The 14,560-nt window shown below is 50.8% G+C and overlaps 5 protein-coding genes across 5 annotated transcripts; 3 read left to right on the top strand and 2 right to left on the bottom strand.

Annotated features, from left to right (window-relative positions):
* Positions 1–106: 106 nt before the first annotated feature.
* N7532_006053 (hybrid sensor histidine kinase/response regulator) lies at positions 107–3,962 on the bottom strand (the record flags this gene model as incomplete). The annotated part of the gene is made up of 5 exons (XM_056618547.1): positions 107–312; positions 389–503; positions 562–2,593; positions 2,646–3,827; positions 3,886–3,962. The coding sequence occupies 5 exons, from the start codon at positions 3,960–3,962 to the stop codon at positions 107–109; spliced, it is 3,612 nt and encodes a 1,203-aa protein (XP_056474706.1).
* A 907-nt stretch (positions 3,963–4,869) lies between these two features.
* On the top strand, positions 4,870–6,966 carry N7532_006052 (uncharacterized protein; the record flags this gene model as incomplete). Its single annotated transcript, XM_056618546.1, has 2 exons — positions 4,870–6,389; positions 6,453–6,966. The coding sequence occupies 2 exons, from the start codon at positions 4,870–4,872 to the stop codon at positions 6,964–6,966; spliced, it is 2,034 nt and encodes a 677-aa protein (XP_056474705.1).
* A 259-nt stretch (positions 6,967–7,225) lies between these two features.
* On the bottom strand, positions 7,226–9,145 carry N7532_006051 (TauD/TfdA dioxygenase family protein; the record flags this gene model as incomplete). The annotated part of the gene is made up of 4 exons (XM_056618545.1): positions 7,226–7,305; positions 7,973–8,233; positions 8,297–8,345; positions 8,399–9,145. 4 exons carry the CDS (start codon positions 9,143–9,145, stop codon positions 7,226–7,228), a joined length of 1,137 nt encoding a protein of 378 aa, XP_056474704.1.
* Positions 9,146–10,160: 1,015 nt separating this feature from the next.
* N7532_006050 (MFS general substrate transporter) lies at positions 10,161–12,059 on the top strand (the record flags this gene model as incomplete). The annotated part of the gene is made up of 7 exons (XM_056618544.1): positions 10,161–10,222; positions 10,276–10,576; positions 10,640–10,765; positions 10,832–11,044; positions 11,094–11,591; positions 11,641–11,733; positions 11,790–12,059. 7 exons carry the CDS (start codon positions 10,161–10,163, stop codon positions 12,057–12,059), a joined length of 1,563 nt encoding a protein of 520 aa, XP_056474703.1.
* A 450-nt stretch (positions 12,060–12,509) lies between these two features.
* N7532_006049 (alkyl/aryl-sulfatase) lies at positions 12,510–14,351 on the top strand (the record flags this gene model as incomplete). Its single annotated transcript, XM_056618543.1, has 1 exon — positions 12,510–14,351. One exon carries the CDS (start codon positions 12,510–12,512, stop codon positions 14,349–14,351), a length of 1,842 nt encoding a protein of 613 aa, XP_056474702.1.
* Positions 14,352–14,560: the final 209 nt, after the last annotated feature.

The raw sequence follows: 14,560 nt of genomic DNA, 5'->3' as shown, positions 1-14,560 counted from the left end.
TTCTACAGTGCAAAGAATCGCTAAACCCAGCCGTAAGAGCATAAAGTTATACTTAGTTCATATATCAGAAGCCTAAATCGCTAAACGCTAAACACTAATGGTATCATCATGCAATACTTCTCTTAAGCTCAAGAAGGGAAAGAGGCTTGATTAGATAATGATTGATCCCCGCAGCCAGAGCCTGCTGCTGCATGGTATCCGATGCAACGCCGGTCACAGCCATGATGTACGAGGGCGGGAGACCTGTTTCTTTTTCGAATTGACGGATTTTGTTGGTTGAGACGAGGCCGTCCATTACTGGCATTGAGATATCTGGAAGCAGTTAGGAAGGATCGTCAGGGAAAAACACAGGGGCTAGGGGGTATTTTAAAGGCGATGGTAGACTCACCCATTAGAACGAAGTCGAATCGAAGGTTGGAGGCTTTGTATTTTTCCAAGGCGATGAGTCCGTTCGAGGCGGTCTCGTACGTACACCCGATCTTGCGCATGAATGTTGCCATGATCTGACAGAGTTAGACTGGGGTATGTATATGTTGGTAGAATGGCGACTCGAGAACGTACCTTGAGATTTATCTCGTTGTCATCGACCACAAGAACATGGCGTTGCCTATCCGCGGGTGTCTGAAGAGGCAGAATCTGTGGGCGGACGATGATCGGCGGCGACTCAACCGGGTCTTCGGGGCCTTCCTCGATATGCGTGATAGAAAGTTTCTCTGTTGTCTCTGAAAGCTCTTGCTCAAGAGTTAACGCCGGGGTATCGCACTCAGAGTCCGCCCGTAGTTTTAGAATCTTCTCGACAGAACTCTGCAATTTATGTGGTCCGAACGGCGGAGACACACAGACAAAACTCGGATGAAGCCTCTCGTCAAACGAGTTTGGCTTGTTGTTCAGGATAATCAAGAACTTGAAGCCATTCTCCGACGCAACCTTCGCAATCGACTCCGGTTCGACGAGTCCTTCGAGCGTGGAGCTTTCGAGAACAGCCACATCGCCTTGCCCTTTATCGAGGGACTCGGCGAGAGATACTTTCCACCCAGCTTTGGACATAAAGACGTCCGCAAGTGAACTCTGGATAGATAAATTTCGTTTGGCTTCGACGGTCAGCATGCCCGTAGGGATCTCCTTGAGATCGGGATAGCCATTGAATCCGACGAGGCATGCGTTGAGGGGCTCGGCACTGCGTAGGGGGTTTTTTGGATTGCTCTCTGGGTCCGCGTTGCCGAGATACTGGACTGGGATGTAGACATCGACTTGAGTTCCTATATCCACTTCGCTGCGCACGTTGATGTGACCATCCAGCGAGTTGACGAGCTGCCGCACAATGCTTAGTCCGAGCCCGACGCCTTCAACGAGAGAATCTTCCTGTGCAAAGGGAGTAAACAGCTTGTGTCGAAGGAATTCAGTTGCAATTCCACGACCAGTGTCGATGATCGAGACATGTGCTATGGGTTGGTCAGGGTTTGCCTGGCTTCTCGACCATGTCAATGAAATCTCGATTAAGCCCTGAGTGGTCCATTTTAGAGAATTGCCGAGGAGGTTCATGATGATTCGTCGCCAGGCACCAGGGAGGGAACGGATATTCCATGAGTGTGTCTGGTCAACGCGTACGACAATCGAAAGGTTCTCTGAATCTGTGCTAGATGAACTTGAAGTTCTGGAGAGGTTCTGAAGTGGCTGCACCGTCACGACGCGGGACCCCTTTTCTGCGGCTCGTTGCCCAGTGTACAGGATGTTGGTAACCTCTTCGATAAGTACCCCAAGATCGAATTCCGATTCCAAGCTCGATATATCACCATTAGAGTGCTTACCTTTCGACCTCTTCGTCCGACTGAAATTGTTGATCTTGCAATAAGCCAGCAAATGATCGGTTGTATCCAGGAGTGTGAAGCCCGACGTCTCGATCATTTTGACCATCTCCTCTTGGGTAGAGTCGATAGCAGTCCCATGCAACAACTCAGCACTTGCCAGAATACCATGGAGTGGGGAGCGGAGTTCATGGCTGAGCGACGACAGTAGGTCGAATTTGGACTTTTCAGTCGATATCCAGTTCACTCGGGAGATTTCTGAAATAATGGAGTCGCCGAAGACCTTGAAGTAGTGCAGTTCTTCCTCGCCGAGACCACGATGGCTATCCGAGCTCCACGAAAGCATGCCGGCCATCCATCGCGACTTCTGGTGATCCCATAGTGGAAGCCAAACGACGTATTTTGCGTCGGGGAACATCGGAGCAAGAATTTTGGCTATGCTGGAGATGTGACTTTGCTTGCTTTGGGTATTTCCGGCCTTGTCTCCAAAGGACAAGTAGTCTTCATTATCCACTGAGTCTTCTAGGTTGACAACTTGACCACGGGGGAAGCATTGAAACATCGTATTAAGAACGTTTTCTGCTACGACAGGCTGACTTCTCACTGATGACTCCGCGGATATGCGTAGGGCTGGCTTCAATGAAAGGCCGAGGACTTCGCAGGGTACATTTGATTGGGGTGGTTCGGCCAATCCAAAAGGAGTGGGCGGGCAGGCGGCAACCGGGGGATCCTGACCCTGGGCCACGGGTTTCGGAAGTGGCTCCCATGCGTGTTGGTTGGGCGGTGGTCTGTGATGAAGTTAGATAACATAAAATGTCTCAGAGTTCATGGTAGACTAACAGTGAAGGCTCGCTTCTTGTTGCATCCAAAAATACTACTCCCTCAAGGTTCATCGCATCCCTCAGTAACACACTGGCACGCGTAAAGATCTCCGGGATTCGAGCAGAGTTGAAGATGCTATCGGCCAACGAAGTGAGAGACTCGTTCTTGTGTATCGTGTTGGTTGCAGCAAGCACGGCTTCGTCAAGCGACTCCAGTGATCTTTCTTCGCCAGGACTTGGTCGGCCTCTAGACATATTAGATTCGAGGGAAGACGGTTTTGTTGAGTTTGACGGCTGACCAGCGAAGAACAAAGGCGATGGCGCCTCTGTGCGAGGGGTCGACCAAGAGTGAGCGCCATGGCCCGTCGCATTGCCACTTCCATCATTCGAGAATTTTTCAGGCGGATGGTTGGTGTTGATGTGGTCCATCGACAACGGAATCGCATCGGAATTCAACGTCGCGGACTGCAGGCGGTTTTCGCTCGAGATACGGGGGTCGAAATCGGTTTGATCTTTCGAGAAGTCCATGAGACCTTTGACCAGACGCTCAGCCCGACGATGGTAATGAGCGATTCGGACGTTTTCGAGGTGGTTCCCGATCGCATCCGAGATTTCCTGCAGGGCCTCGATATCTTCGTCGCCAAAATGCTCTCTCGGTTTATTGTCGACAACACTATATGAGCCAAGCACATAGCCTGATGGGCTGGTCAGAGGGACCTCAGCATAGAAGCGCATGTGTGGCCACTCGCGGACATAGGGGCGGTCCTTGAAACAGTCCTCCTTGGTGAAGTCCTTGATGACATAGCGTGTTCGGTTGGCCGTCACATTGTCTGTATCGATTCCATACGACGGATCGGAGCCGGTAAACAATCGAATAGTATGCGGACACACGCCCCAAACCAGGTCCAGGGTGCGAGCACCTAGATAAATGCCGTCGTCGGGGAGATGTCGGTCTTTATCGCGCAGGGAAATGGAAGCGGTGGCTTCGGCGACGATGTATTGATTGTCTCCATCGATAAGAGAAACGAAGGACCGATTACATCCTAGACGAAACACGCCCAGCTGTGCCAACGCCGTCAGCGTAATATCCGATGACAGGTCAGCCTGGCTGGTCTGCTCATCGCCCGTCTGAGCATCTTGTGACGACTGAGTCTCATTGGCGACGGGGTAGAGGGACGACCGGTTGGTACAGCAGTAGTATCTAGATTGTTATATCTCGTTAGGATAGGCGGGTGGAAAATTCAATCGAGATAGCCCACCTTGACAGCTCGCGGATCCGCTCCCGCTCGGCATCAGAGGGACGCGAATTGTAGGCGAGAGAGCCTGCCCGAGCCATTCTGATTTGCACGCATTCCTGCTTCCCAACGCCTGATAAAACGGCAGTGGTCGAAATCTTCCAAGGACTCAGGTTGGGGATGGCGAATATTTGCAGTACTGGTTTCGAAGCGAGATAGGAAAACGGCTTTGTCGCGCCCCGCCGAACTAGCTGCTTCCATCGGGGGGGGAAAGGCCACAGCAGCCGACTGATGGGATCGATTGCGGTCCAGGCGCCGCCTCAACCCGGTGCGAGAGCCATCGGGGCCACGATATATTGGATGACGTTGGGAATCGGCCTGTGACCAGAGAAGTCAGTCTGGTCGTACCTAGAGCCCATTGTTGATTTTTCACTCAATCTGGCACATTCTGCGAATTCCCCACAAGCCTGGATTAGCGTTGGGAATGTCTCTTATCGGGCCCCCATGACTGGATTCGACATAGTGGCGCTCCGAATCGTTCCCAAGGGCTGGGGAGTCCTTTTCCGCTTCGTCACGTTCTAGACTCGGCAGCTCCCGCGAAGTCACGAGACCGTGGCGATGTTTTACCCAACGCTGAGGCGCAACTGCCCAATTCCCCCGCATACTGCAATCTATCGATCGGCTGGCGCTGCCGTCTGCCTCATGATTTTGGCTCCTCGCGATTGCGATTTGGCCCGATGTCGCATTCCCATTTTAGCTATCTGCAGAAACCCAAGACTCACAGACTGGGCCATGAAAAAAAGACAGCAATAGGACCAGACTTGAGCTATTGAACAATGGACATTGCATTATTTTTTGTATATATTTTATACCCTCAGATCTAACCTGAATGGTGTGCTTTGACCCGCACTATCGCAGTGCCGCGGCTCAGCACAATGCGGGGAAGCTTAACAATGTGATCCCGCCCAAACAAGCACTTACCCTCGCAGATGCTTCCTCACTCCATCTATGGACCCCGAGCTCCGGATCCGCAAGCGCGTCCCCAAGGCCTGTCGACGCTGCCACCGCCGCAAGCAAAAATGCGATCTGAAAGTCCCCACATGTTCGAACTGCGAGTCCGCCAATCAACCCTGTTCCCGCGCCGAATGTGCGCCGTCGTGGCACCATGGTATGTCCAAGGGCGCCCTGGCCCATCGAATTGAGATCCTCGAGTCGCGATTAGCGACAGCCTTGCAGGGCAGCATATCTCATCCAGTTGAAGTCTCGGAAGACGTGTCCGTACCAATACGAGCTGCATGTCACACGTCCCAAAATCGCAACTGTGATGGGGTAGTGCGCTTCCTCACGCTGGGTAGTGAAGGATGCGGAGAGCAGACGTACCTGGGGCCGTCGTCAGGTTTGGCGATTGCTGATGCTGTCGGCACGAAGCTGTTACCGGTCAATTCGAATAATCAGTATCCGAAACCGGATTTGGCTATTCAGGAGAAGACCGATATCAAAGCTGCGCCGCCGGATGATACGAACGGGGCACAGATACTAGATACATATTTTACGCATATGCATGCTCGCCTTCCATTTCTAGATCGCGGGAAGATCATCGAATTGCATGCGAAGCGATACCACCGACCTGGATCGACACCAGAAGATCAATTCGACAAATTTAAACTGTTCATGGTTTATGCAATTGGTGCTGAGATTCTACAAATGACGGAAAAGTATGACTCGACACCTCCAAATGACTTCTTGTTAACAGCACTCCAATTCGATCCAACTCTACGCGAGTCCCTCTCGGTCGCATCCATCGAAGCCATGATGCTCCTAGTCATCTACAATCTACGCTCCTCTTCAAATTCAAGCGTGTGGTACATGATTGGACTTGCAATGAGGACCTGCATCGATTTTGGTTTCCACAGGGAAGCACGCTATCGGAAACTACGACCGTACGAAGCCGAGGTACAACGACGGTTATTTTGGTCGGTTTATATCATTGAAAGGTACACTGCATGGTCACTGGGTCGGCCATTCAGCATTGCCGAAGAGGAAATTGACACCCAGCCGCCTTTCAATCTGGATGACTCGATAACAGACGACACCATCGTCGAGAGATTGACCCGCGGCGATCCCGATGCCGAACAATCGAAAGGAACAATGGGCAGATTCGTGGCATCGGTTAAGCTGCAGAGAATCGTGTCACAGATCCACACCCGAATATATCGTGTGGACAAGCATATCTCGACGCTAATGCCAGAAATTGCTCCACTCATGATATCCCTTAACGCTTTCAAGGAGACATTGCCTTCACTTGACCTCGAAGATGGCGACTTTGTCCATATGCACTGGAACAATTCCATCCGCATGCTCCTGCAGCCATTCCTGAGCATCCTCAGCCCGCAAGATAAACTCATCAGCACTTGTATGGCATCATCTGGCAAAATGTGTCAGTTCTTCAAGAAGTTGCGGCAGCGGGACTTTTGCGGATACTCGTTTCTGCTGGTGAACTCGGTGTTCATGGCTGGACTTACAATGTGGTACGTGGACATCAGTCAGTCAGGCTTGTGACCATAAACTAATGTAACCGTGACACTGACTAGCTTTTGCCTTTTCCGATCACCCGCCCTCTGGACCCCTACGGTATCAAACGACCTCCGTGCCTGTTCCTCCGCACTCTTCGTCATGGCCGAACGAAACACCAGATTAAAGAAACACCGCGATGGACTGGAAACAATTATCAACCGAGCGATGGAACACGTGCAGGAAGCTTCTGAGACAGCGCACAACAACTCAGTCGTGGTTCATAACTCGGGATCCCCGCAAAACGAGCCTCCTATGCATATGGATACCTCGACCGATTTCCCACCTGCTCTTGAATCATTTATGCAGCAAACACATTCTGGCCCTCCATTTGACACGAGTCCGCAGGTATTCGATCCCCAAAATGGTGGGAGTTTCCCGAATCTCAATGATTTCCCATTCGATCTTCAGGATGACATTCTTGGGGAGGATGGGGATTCAGCCAATCCCTTTCATGGGGTCTTTACTGAGGAGTTTTGGGCTGCGGATGCCTTTAACTTGCCCATTCTGGATGGGTTTGTTTGGAGGATATAGACTTGACAATAAAAACAACTATTCACTTGTTCAAACACGTTCCTCGGGAGATATCTCCACAATAGAATTACTATGACAACATCCCCGCCTGACGCGTAGATTCAAAACGTTGTTCATCTACTATGCATGCTTATGCCAGCTCAAGGCAAACAAATCGGCTTCAGGCTCTGGTGTTTATATATTACGCGAAAAATCATTCCATCTACCCATCCAGAGGGCTCGAAGCTGATTCTTTGACTTGATGAAAATAAGACTCGTACTAGCCATGAGGATCGCGGAACCCTGCCCCGGCCGGGCACTCCGAGCTGGTGCTCTTCCCAGGCTCCGTGCGCGCGTGGACTTTTCGATGTCAGGTGAACTGCGGCACGGCTGATGAAGACTCAATCACGGCCATCTAGTGGATGTATTGACCTTGCTCATCAATTCAAGATCGATGCGACGACACGAAGAATCACACGAGTCAGAGGGCCAATAGCCTCATGCGCCTGATAAAATACTCAAGGCGCTGTACACCACTCTGCCTCATCGAGTCTACACTTTTCTCTTCTCCATCCTCGAGTCAATGACCCAAGCCATGATGAAAAGAATGTGGATCCTCAAGGGGATGTGTCAAAGAATATGCCCCCTCCAGCCACCAAAGGTAGCGAGTATGGTGTCTTGCCTTCATGATCGCAACACACCCGGGCCCTGGGGATTACCCCATCTGGTGCACCAGCCTACGATAGATGAAGAGGGAAGAAAAGAGGAGGAAGATTGGAGGCGGCGGGCAATATTTATGTCTGGTGGTGGTGCAGCGCTAGTCCCGTTTGGGCGGATGCGGCTTCAGCCTGGACATTCACTCGGAGGGGAAGGTACAATGGTCTATTGGATGCCTGAAAAGTCAGGACGGGTATGTGCTGAGGCAGAACGGGTCACATGTGGATTAAATAGTTTCCCTTCTAAAATACACAGACGGTGCATTATAGATGGCACGGAGCTAGGTCATCCATGATCCCCAAATCTTCACGGCGCGACTTGCTTTCCGGGTCGAAATAGGGGACCTCTCCAACTCCAACAGCCCGGTTGCCACTGCGCGGTCCAAATCCTTCATGGTCACCAGTAGCCGTGTGAAAAACGCTTCGGTTATCCCAGATAGCGATGTCATTCGGATCGTTCCACTTGAAGCGGACCTGCAGATCATGGCCGTATGTGATGAGATCATGGAACCACTGCAGCATATTTGCGCTTTCTCTTCGGTTGAGGCCGTTGATGGCGGAGGGAAATGAGCCTTTTCGGGATCAGTATCAATATATTTAGACCGCCTGACTGTCAGAAGATGAAAAGGACATACCGATAGGGAAGATAGATTTCCAGCCGGTGATGGGATTCGTGCGAACAACCTGGCATTATTAGAAACACTGAAGAAAGAACTCTCAGACAGCTTTCCACTCACAGGATGCACAGCGAACAAATCACCCCCAACGTTAGCCGGCGCGCCCCTCTCCTTCTCAAACAACCGAAATTTGCCCGACTGCGCCATCCTCCTAAATCCCTCCCCATCATGCGTCGCAGTAAGTCCCTCCAAGAACTTCTGGTAGGGCTTGCTGATCCGATCATAAACCTCATACCCCGAAGCCCACAGAGTATCACCACCAGTCTTGGGCAACTGCGTCAATCGCAAAGACGAAAAGTCCGCCGGTGCAGGCTCGAAGGAGATATCGCTGTGCCAGACCGCCGCCATTTTGGTATAGTCCGATCCCTTGTAGAGCTTCTTCCGGCCCTCCGAGTTGATCGTGCTGATTGCGGGGTCTGGGTCTCCGAATTCGCGCGCATCGTTCGTAACGGGGTGGATGTGTAGACCGTGGTTTGAGGGTCGGCCGGTCAGTTCGCCCATCTTCAGGATGAGTTCTTTTTGGAGGTCGCTGGTCAGGTTGTCCTGGGCGCGGAAAAAAGCGACGCCACGCTCGGCAACTGTACCGGTACTATTAGCTCCATTTCTTAATTTCTGATCAGGTGGTAAGGGCAAGTCACTCATGATAGCAAGATCACGAATCCGCCTCTCCGCATCCGGCGCGCGGAGAATATCATCCACGATATTACACGTTCCCTTCGCAAATTCATTCCCAATAACTGGCGTCACCATCACCGGCTCGAAATTATCAAGCGATCCTGAGGAGAATTGGCGTGCGGGGGCTTGCATCTTGCGTCTGGAGCTCGAGTGTCGATCTGTCTAGGTAGATTGCGGAAAGAGATGCGGCTCTGGCTGTTTTGGGGGAAGAGTTGCGGTTCCCTCCTTTTCTGTTCGGGGTAGAAGTTGCGATATATGTCGCTTGCTTGATTTCGCTCTCAAGAACCTGCCTCTATCACGAATTCCCATGCTCCTATATATTCTTGAATTCTGGGTTGATCTATGCTGGTTGGAGGTGCCGTCGGTTTTCGGCGTTAAGCTTGCTCCACTTGGACACACACATCGCTGCGTCGTTCTTCATCCTCGTAAGCCAATAACCGGTATGAAGTTTCGACAACATATGTCCTAATATGATGAACCATGGTGTCAATCTATCACACTTTCAAATCAATATTGATGAAGAGGGCCGTTATGGAACTGATCAGATACGGAAGTCCCGCACTGGTGCGATCCCTCACTCGTTCGAGTTTCGTCGACCTACAAGATTAGGAGTGGCGATGTTACTAGCCCTGGAGGTAGGTAGGTGACTGTCCAGATGACCGTTTAGCCAATCCTTTGAAAAACAGCTTGGGCCTCTGCTTCAATGACTGTTATGTAGTAGGACGGTCAGATTGAGGTGCAATTCTCTACAATCTAGGCGTCAAGCCCGACTGGAATTTGAAAGTGAGCTCTGGCCGCTATACCCGGCCTGCTCAGCCACGTTCGAGACGCAGCAATCCACCAAGATGTTGTGATTTGAAAAGAGACACGCAACAAACAACTAATCATAACGAAAAAAAATAAATAAATAAATAATCTTTGCTTAGAAAACCATCGGCCATCGGCGATAAACACATCTACCGAACGCATATCCCTACCACGCTTAACGCCGACAATCCGAAATGCCCCCAGACCCCTGCGATGAACCCACAAGAACCCTCCAATAAAGATCAAGTTATTTTAGCGAGACTTTTCTGGCGTCCGAGCATAAGCATTACCCCACAAAATCCAAGTCGAGCTCCTCGGTCGACCCACCTTGGCAAGCAGAATGCAATATTGCAACATTGGTGCTGCGTCTTTCATCACTCCCCGAACGTGCATACTCGAAGGGTATAGGTATATAATGATGTTCGAGATTGGGCCCCTTTTTTCCCAATCTCAAGAGCACCTGCCAAGACTTACTTCTTTACGTCTTGTTTATTCAACATGACATCCTCGAACAATGAGAAGGTCTCCGAGACCCAGCTTGAGCCCATCGAGTCTCAGAAGTCTACACTAGAGAATATCGACGATGACCCCGTGTATACTCGTCAGCAGCAGCGGAAGATTATTCGACGGATTGATTTTCGACTTGTCCTTATGCTTGGGTTTCTTCATTGTGTTTGTCTGATTGATCGGGGCAATTTGGGGACGGCTGCTATTGCGGGCATGGAGAAGGAGTTGCACCTAGTTGGGACACAATATGTAAGTGAAGGAAGACCATATCGCACCAAGGCACGCCATGGTGAATGTTGACGATTCTTTCAGAGTACAATTGCAGTTTCCTTTTTCCCGCCGTATATCGCCCTGCAGGTGCTTGGCCCCATTCTCGTGCGAAAGATCGGGCCCATAAACTATCTATCAGGGGTCTGCTTTATCTGGGGTGGAGTCATGGTACGCAGCATCACGCACCCGGGGATCTTCTTCCCCCGTACCTAATTTAATTAACTCGATCCACAGCTGTCCGCGGGATTTGTGAAGAAATGGACTGAAATGGTCGGAATCCGCATCATCATCGGTGCTCTCGAGGCAGGCTTCTTCCCAGCATCCGTCTATCTGATTTCAACCTGGTATACACGATACGATATTCAGAAACGCTACGCCATCTTCTACCTCCTCGGCTGCGTCGCCTCAGCATTCACAGGAATCCTCTCCTACGGCATTACATTTATGGTAGCTCACCCCGTTCCAATATTCTCCGAACAGCACTAATCCATCACAGCGCGGCCTCGGAGGCCTCACATCCTGGCGCTGGATCTTCGTAATTCAGGGCCTAATCACCTGCGTCATCGCAGCAGTCGGCTGGTTCATTCTAGTCGGATTTCCAGACAAAATGAAGACCAGCAAGCGGAAATTCATGTCGAACGACGAATACGATTTTATCATACGCCGCATCACCAAAGACAGAGCCGACGTCAACCTCGAGCCCTTCAATATCAAGAAATATCTGCGTGCAGGTCTCGATATCAATATCTGGGGCATCGGATTCATCTACTATTCTACAACGACGACCGCATATGCCCTTTCATATTTCCTGCCTATCATCTACAGACAAGGAATGGGCTTTTCGATGGGTGCTTCTCTGTGCCTGTTTGCGCCGCCTTATGCTGCTGCTGGCATTCTTATGTTTGCGACCTCCTGGATTGGGGATCGGTATCATATCCGAGGTCCGATTTTGATCTTTAATGCTATGCTGACTATAACTGGTCTGCCATTGATGGTGAGCCTCATAACTGTGAAGCATTGGGAAATATTCTCATTCAAAGCAGGGATTCACGAAATCAAATGGACCTCGTCTACTCGGCGCCTTCCTCGTGACAATGGGCGCGAATTCCAATATCCCCTGTGCAATGGCCTATCAGGTAAGTCAAACACGAAGTAAATTTTTTTCTGAGCTTGCGTTAATTGAAGAAACCAGGCAAACAATATACGTGGGCAATGGAAGCGCGCCGTCTCCAGCGCTATTTTTGTCGGACTCGGTGCGTCGGGGGGAATGACCGGATCACTTGTCTACCGGTCCCAGGACGCCCCAACGTATCACCCTGGGATTCTCACTTGCGTAGGGCTGTCTGTCTTGTCAATTGTGCTAGTGATTCTTTTGTCGGTCCGATTCCGTTACTACAATAGGAAGGCGGATCGGGGTGAGATTGTTATTGCGAATTTGCCGGGATTTAGGTACACGTATTGAGCGGACAGGGCATCAGTAGCAGTAGTCAAGAAAGTATTTCTCATCTCAATGATGACTCTATACGAGGGTTTCTAGCTTTGCTGGCAATTACGAAGATTTCAGTGTTAGTATATTGTTGAGGGGGTTGTCTTGGCTTCGCAACTTTGCCCGAGTGCGTAAATAATTCCTCTAGGATAACTCCTCCCTTCCACCACCTCAGACCCTCGCCAGGCATGGTGCAATCACTCTTTCCCCAGTGCACAGTCCCCCCTCTTGGCACTTGAAGCTGACCAAATGGGGTATCAGTTCCGCGCCAACGCAGATCCAAGTGGGCCGAGCCACTAGGCAGAATGGAGCATGAGATGCGATAGAAGTCATGGACCACGACTGACTTCATTTGGGACTATAAATTGCAAAAAATTTCCCTTGGTTCATTTTCATCATCAACAATATTCCAACTGCTCATCTAAAATGGCCAAATACCCCATTCACATCGAGCCTTCCTTCGTCGATACAACCGACTTCGACAATGCCCGACGCGGCTTCATTGGCGCCCTCGAGCCCTGCATCATTCGCGCAGCAGACGGCCGGACAGTCTGGAACAATGATGAGTACAGTTTTCTCAATGCCAAATGCCCCTCGACCGCCAACCCCAAGCTATGGCGGCAAGGCCAGCTCAACTCGATTCAGGGCCTCTTCGAAGTGACACAAGGCATCTACCAAGTGCGCGGCCTCGATCTCTCGAACATGACAATCGTGGAAGGAAAAGAAGGCGTAATTATAATTGACCCTCTCACAGCCGTGGAAACCGCCGCTCAAGCTCTATCTCTGTATCGAAAGCACCGTGGCGAGCGCAAGGTGACCGGCGTGATATATTCTCATTCCCACATCGACCATTTCGGCGGCGCGCAAGGAATTCTCCCACTTGCCAAAAGCCACGATATCTCCATCATCGCACCAGAAGGCTTCATGGAAGAAGCACTAAGTGAAAACCTCTACGTTGGAAACGCCATGCGCCGTCGCGCTGTTTACATGTATGGAAGCCGATTACCCAAAGCACCCGACGGCCAAATCGGCTGCGGACTAGGCATGGGCGTACCAACGGGGACGAGCTCCCTCGTCCCTCCAGACAAGATAATCAACGAGACTGGCGAAGAGCAGATTGTCGACGGCGTCCGCATAATTTTCCAAATGGTTCCCGAATCCGAAGCGCCCTCTGAAATGAACTTCTTCTTCCCCGACCACCGAACCCTCTACATCGCTGAATGCGCCACCCACTCTCTCCACAACATCATCACGCTCCGCGGTGCACAGGTCCGAGACGCCAAGGCCTGGTCCCATTACCTTGACGAATCTCTCGTTCTCTTCGGAACGAACACTGATGCACTTTGTGCCGGCCATGCTTGGCCTACCTGGGGCCGGGAAGAGGTCTCGACAATCCTGCAAGACCAGCGCGATCTATACGCCTACCTCCACGATCAAACGATCCGGATGATGAACAATGGTATGACAGGTATCGAGATTGCCGAGGTCCTTACTTTGCCACCCTCTCTGCAGAGCAAGTGGTATACACAGGGCTTCTACGGGTCCATCAGCCACAATGTCAAGGGTATCTATCAGCGATACGTCGGCTGGTTTGATGGAAACCCCGCGCATCTTTGGGAACATCCCCCGAAAGAAAATGCCGAGAGATACGTCGCATGCATGGGCGGGATCGACGAGGTTGTTCGTAAAGCAGAGGAGTTTGCAGAGAAGGGCGACTTGCGTTTTGCGGCTACACTACTGGGCCACGCCGTTGCTTTTGATCCCACGCATTCCAAGGGAAAGATGGCTTTGGCTACTGTTTTCACTAAACTGGGCCATGGGTCTGAGAATGGGACCTGGCGGAACTTCTATCTGACTGGGGCGCAGGCATTGCTGGCTAGGAACATCCCGCCTCCTTCGCAGGCCTTGGTTAATGGATTGAAACCGACGCAGACTGTTGATCAGTGGCTGACTCTGCTATCTATTCGAATTGATGGTCTGAAAGCTGGGGACTCGTCTTTCATAATTGATATCCATGTTGTTGATGAAGCGAAATTGTACAGGGTAAATGTAAGTAATGGGGCATTGACTTACAGAGTTGTTCGGGATACTCAGGGCCTGGATGGAATACCCGGCCTCACACTGGAATTGAAGAAGGATGAGCTGCTGGGCGTTCTCAAAGGCGAGAAGGAACTCGAAAATGTACAAGGAGACTGGTGTTTGATTCCAATACTGCTTTCTTTTCTGGAAAGCGCTGGATCCAACACCCCGATACGTGTGCAGCTCTAAAAGAGGATCGACTGATGGGGTTAATACTGGACATGTTGGGGTTTATGCGTTATATATAGCCAGAACATAGTTATTTTTCGTTGCGATCGCTTTTTTCAAGATGGACTTGAAGATTGGAGTAGTACTAATTAGGCAACCTAACGATTCTTTAACGAATTGACGGATTCGCTTTGCACCGACTCGATTCGACTCGTTGACAAGCAACATAG

The sequence above is a fragment of the Penicillium argentinense genome (genome assembly GCF_028826775.1).
Source record: "Penicillium argentinense strain IBT 30761 chromosome Unknown utg000005l_segment0_segment0, whole genome shotgun sequence".
Taxonomy (NCBI): Eukaryota; Fungi; Ascomycota; class Eurotiomycetes; order Eurotiales; family Aspergillaceae; genus Penicillium; species Penicillium argentinense.
The sequence above is the reverse complement of the archived record's forward strand: the minus strand, read 5'-3'. Positions and strand labels throughout refer to the sequence as shown.